The sequence below is a fragment of the Myotis davidii genome, unplaced genomic scaffold (genome assembly GCF_000327345.1).
Source record: "Myotis davidii unplaced genomic scaffold, ASM32734v1 scaffold356, whole genome shotgun sequence".
Lineage (NCBI taxonomy): Eukaryota > Metazoa > Chordata > Mammalia > Chiroptera > Vespertilionidae > Myotis > Myotis davidii.
This window is the reverse complement of record NW_006288188.1, coordinates 69,622-74,713: the sequence shown is the minus strand read 5'-3', so window position 1 is coordinate 74,713 and position 5,092 is coordinate 69,622. Positions and strand designations below refer to the sequence as shown.

At 42.1% G+C, this 5,092-nt stretch overlaps 1 protein-coding gene across 1 annotated transcript in view; it reads left to right on the top strand.

The window, feature by feature from the left end:
* LOC102766157 (probable E3 ubiquitin-protein ligase HERC6) overlaps positions 1-5,092 on the top strand; it is a 100,989-nt gene that overhangs the window by 65,490 nt on the left and 30,407 nt on the right. The window contains exons 13-14 of the mRNA XM_015561521.1: positions 1,444-1,565; positions 2,826-2,885. Coding sequence (XP_015417007.1) covers positions 1,444-1,565; positions 2,826-2,885 — 182 coding nt within the window. The remainder of the gene's footprint in view (positions 1-1,443; positions 1,566-2,825; positions 2,886-5,092) is intronic.

Genomic DNA, 5,092 nt, shown 5'->3' with positions numbered 1-5,092 from the left:
CCCTGCCGGCCCGATGGCCCCCAACTATCCTCCCCTGCCAGCCCAATCGCCCCCAACTGCCCTCCCCTGCCAGCCCAATCGCCCCCAACTGCCCTCCCCTGCCAGCCTGATTGCACACAACTTCCCTCCCCTGCCGGCCATCTTCTGGTGACATGAGGGCATCGCGCGAGGGCACGAGGGCTACCTAGGCTTTTATTAGTATAGATTAAACAAAAGTGACCAACATTTCCTGACTCATTACAAGTTCAGTGGAGGCCAAGGTATAGTATGGAACAGAGTATTAGTGTATTTAGAATTCTATGTTATAAGACTGATTTTTCTTTCCAGACAGTGATTTCTGACACATCTGGCTGAGCCATTTGGTTTCAAGTATTGTACAGAACCATGGTTCTCAAAGTGTGGTCCCCAAACCAGCAGCATCAGCATCACCTGGGCACTCACCAGGTGCACATTCTTGGCTCCACCCCTGACCTACTGAACCAGAAACTGTGGGGATGGGCCCAGCAGTCTATGCTTTAACAAGATCACCAGGCGATTCTGCTGCATGCTGAAGTTTAAAAACTGTTGATATAAAAGTAAAAATCTGTGTCTTGTTAAAGAGGAGAAAGAAACTAGTATTTATTGAGTACCTACTATAATATAAAGCTTTGTATACCTTATAATAAGATCCAAGGGATCTAGGTATTGGGTCTTATTATCTCATTTTTTATTGTAATAATAATAATATATGTATATATATTACAAAATTTGCTATTTTAACCAATTTTAAGTGAACAGTTCAGTAGCATTAATTGCATTCCAATGTTGTAGAATGCAACTATCAACACTATCCATCTCCAAAACTTTTTCATCACGCCAAACAAAATCTGTAAACATTACATGTTAACTCCCCATTCCCTCATTACTCCCATCCCCAGGTAACCCCTAATCTACTTTTTGTGTATAATTTCCTACTTCATATAAGTGGAACCATATAATATTTGTCCTTTCGTATCTGGCATATTTCACTTAGCATGTTTTCAATGTTCATCCATGTTGTAGCATGTATCAGAATTTCATTTCTTTTCATGGTTGAATAACCCATTGCATGTATATACAGCATTCACCTGTTGATGCTGTTGGTGGACATGGGTTGTTTATGTCTTTTGGCTATTGTGAATGACGCTGCAATAATATTGTCCTACAAGTATCTGTTTGAGTTCCTGTTTTTAATATTTTGTATTATCCCATTTCTAAGTGCTAAATTAAGGCTCAGACCAAGCAAAGTAGCCAAAGCTAGGAAGTGGACCAGACCAATCTGATGCCTTAGCTCCTCCCACCAAACCCCACTGCCTAAGAGGGCTGGTCCTATCTACAGCCTGTGCCACAAGCATTACGAGATTGCCTGTTACTCAGCATGTGTGTGTCTTTTCCTGATGGTTCTTTTATTTTTCTTCCTTGAAGGATACTGGTTCCACAAATGTTTCCAAGAAAACCTTGCCAGAAATAAGCCGAATGAACCAGTCCCGGGCAGAACAGTGGATGGCAATGACAAGTGGAAGTAATGAACGTGAAGCGACTAAGAGGTGGCTCTGTCCAATAATTATCTGACACTTTTATTTGGTTCTGGAGCCATGTCACTTTACCCTAGACCTAAGAATGAGGGTTTGGCTTTCTTGTGAAGGCACTTGCATTTTAGCCTTGTCTTCTGCCACCTCTTAGTTTGAAGAAGTGATCGATTTATTCATTGAATCATTGTCGACTTAACAGATGTATTCGGGGGGGGGGGAGTAGGTTTACAGTTGCTCGTATCGAAAATTAATACAATAATTAATAAATAATGCAAGAATGAACTCTATTTCATGAACTCATAACTATAAACCTACTTTTTTCCCACCCTATTGAGGACATACAATATCCCAGACACCTAGATGGGGGGGGAGATGTAGGAGTGATTTTTATGTCTTCACTAGAGGTCTGGTGCACAGATTCGTGCACCAGTGGGGGGTCCCTCAGCCTGGCCTGAGGGGATTGACCAAACCAGCAGTCCAACATCCCCCAAGGGATGTAGCAGTGCTCGAAGCAGCAGGTGGCCAGGAAGGAACCTGAGCCCAGGCCCTACTGCACCTGCCACCACTGCTCAGTAGACTCGCTGCTGCTCCGCTGTGGTCTCCCTTCTCTAGTCCTAGGATGATACCAGTGCACCCCTGACCAAAGAGCGGCCACAGGCTTATGCCCAGTCAGTCATGATGCAGGTCCTGATGCCAGTCCCAGTCCAGATGGGGGAGGGACGCACAGCGGGAGTGTCTGTGGGAGAGGCTTGTGCCACTTCAGCTGTGCTTGCCAGCCATGAGCCAGGCATCTGGCGCCTATTGGCCAGCTGAACGGTGCTCTCTCTGTGGGAGTGCACTGACCACCAGGGGCCAGCTCCTGCATTGAGTGTTTGCCCCCTGGTATCCAGTGCCATCATAGCTACCAATCGACTGGTCAAATGGTCACTTAGGCTTTTATAGATAGATAGATGATAGATAGATAGATAGATAGATAGATAGATAGATAGATAGATAGATAGATAGATAGTTTATTCTCTGGAGTTCCATTGTTAGTGTTCAGAAGGATGGATTTATTTAACTCTAGATTACTTGATCAAATCAGCTATGAAGGCTGTTGATAAGTTGTAGTAGTCACATGCACAAAGCATAACCAGCATTTGGAGGACTCTTAGAAGAATCGTTATTTTCGTTAAAAATGATTCCACATCATCAATTATATATTCAGACATGAGATCAGAGGAGGCATGCTTTTCTGTATTTTATGACTTAACCCTTATGTTATTGCTTTTGCAGTGAAATTAGAATGATATTTTCATCTCCTGCTTGTCTGACTGCAAGTTTTTTAAAGAAAAGGTAATATTTATATGAGATTTACCTTCATTTAAAACGGTGGGGAATTTTTTAAATGAAGTCTTTTAAGTCAGTCATTTCAATTTGTGAATTTTGGTATCTACGAACAAAAAGTCCAACATAGAAAATTCCATGGGTTGTTACAGAATTCTTCCATTTTGTAAAGTAATTTTCTATTAGACCACTATTAAGTTGTAATTCCTATTTCACATTGTTTACTTCCTCGACCCTGCCTTCCTCTGTTCTCTGACTGGGAGGAATGGTGTTTTTTTCTGGATCTTTGTTTCCATGAGTATTATCTCATTGCCTTTGTACTTAGAGGTCAAGGCTGTACTTGGCAGTTCTTATTGTGGTGGGATCAGTAAGGAAAACAGATCCTATTTATCTTTAACTAGTCTCTCTATTGCAGAGGGAAATCTAACTTCATATTTGGTTTGACACTTGGTCTGACCTAGTCGTTTAAACAATTCCTTTGTAACATACTCAATATTTGGTCTTCTATTTTTTCCCCTCCTTCTATGCTCAGCAGTACTGTGACTAAGAACCATGAAAAGATAACCTAGGCATTTTAAACATCTTAAGAGTTTACTTGAACAAATATTGATTCAAATGGAGTAGTGCCAAACAGGAGGTGATTAAGAGCACTCTGCAAACAGGGAGCCAGGGGAAAGACCGACATAGAGAAAGTGCAGAAGCAAAGAAAAGAAATTATTTGATTGGCTATAGCTTTAAGTCTAGACTGTTTGTGACTGCTTCTCCTTAGGTTTTGATTCCATAACTTTGAGGCATTTACAGGCTTAGATTTTGTTTCTTTATGTAGGCCTCCATGCCATTAGAGCCACCACAGTCCAATGGCTTTCTTGTTTAATTAAACAGTTTACAACGGAGGTGAAGGGGCCATAGCAACATGAAGGGACCCTTAGGCTGCCCTCTGCTTTCTCTGGACGTAAGTGTCTTGGGGTCTATTTACAGCCAATATAACTCATTCCAGTCCTTTCCTGGGTCAGGTCCCAGTCCTCCCCTTGTTGCGTTGGCCTCAAGTTGGCTCATGGTTCAGAAGATACTGGGTGTACACTCTTCTAACCCCCTCCTGGCCAGTCGGTGGTGCTTGCTTAACCCCTGCTACAGCTATTCCTTACCCCTACACAACTCAGTTGTTCCATTGGTTCATTTTTTCTTTTTAATTTTTTCAATTACAGTTTACATTCAACATTATTTTGTACTATTGTCCCATTGGTTCTCTTGTTGTTGTTGTTGTTGTTTTGTTTTTTGTTTTTACTCTTGACAGTTTTTATTTTTTTAATTGTTTTATTGCTTAAAGTATTACAAAGAGTATTACATATGTCTCCTTTTTTTCCCCGCCCTTGACAATCCCCTGGCCCATTGGTTCTTAACCCAGCTGCATTCTCAGCCACTCCAATAACTTCACCTGGGCACCAGAGCAGCCCAGGGCAGTTAACTGGCATGGCTTCCCACTGGCAGCTCATGAGGCAGTATATTCCTAGAGCTCAAAAAAGCATTCCTGTTCATCTCTATGCATCCTGGACAAAGGTGGGAGGAGAGAAATCGGGACACTGCTTCTCTCTGCTGTTCCTCCCCTTTGCTTTCCTCTTCTTGCCGTCCTTCCAGGCTGAAATTGAGGGACTCTGCCATACAGTGTATCTTCTTTCTTCCCTAACTCTAGTCTCTTCCACACTAAAAGTATTTTTTGTTCAGTTCTTTTTCTTTAAATTTATTGTTGACAGTATTACAGATGTCCCCTATTTTCCACTCCTTTGTCCCCCTCCCCCCAACCCCCACCTCACCCCAGGCCTTTCCTCATACTATTGTCTGTGTCCATGGGCTATGCATATATGCATATATGTTCTTTTATTAAGTGCTTCTCATTCCCTCCACCCCTCTGCCCTCTAAAATCGGTCATTCTGTTCCATTCATCCAGAGAGGGAACTCATGGACATGGACAACAGTATTGTGATTGCAGGGGGTGGGGGTTGGAGTGGGGGTGAGTGGAAGTGGAAGAGGCCATGGAGGGTATAAATGGTGACTGGAAAAATAAAATAAAAATTATATTTATATATAAAATTATAATTATATATATCCATTTATATGTGTGTGTGTGTGTGTGTGTGTGTGTGTGTGTGTGAGAGAGAGAGAGAGAGAGAGAGAGAGAGAGAGAGAATGGAGAGTTGCAATCCCATCCTAGTTGCAAG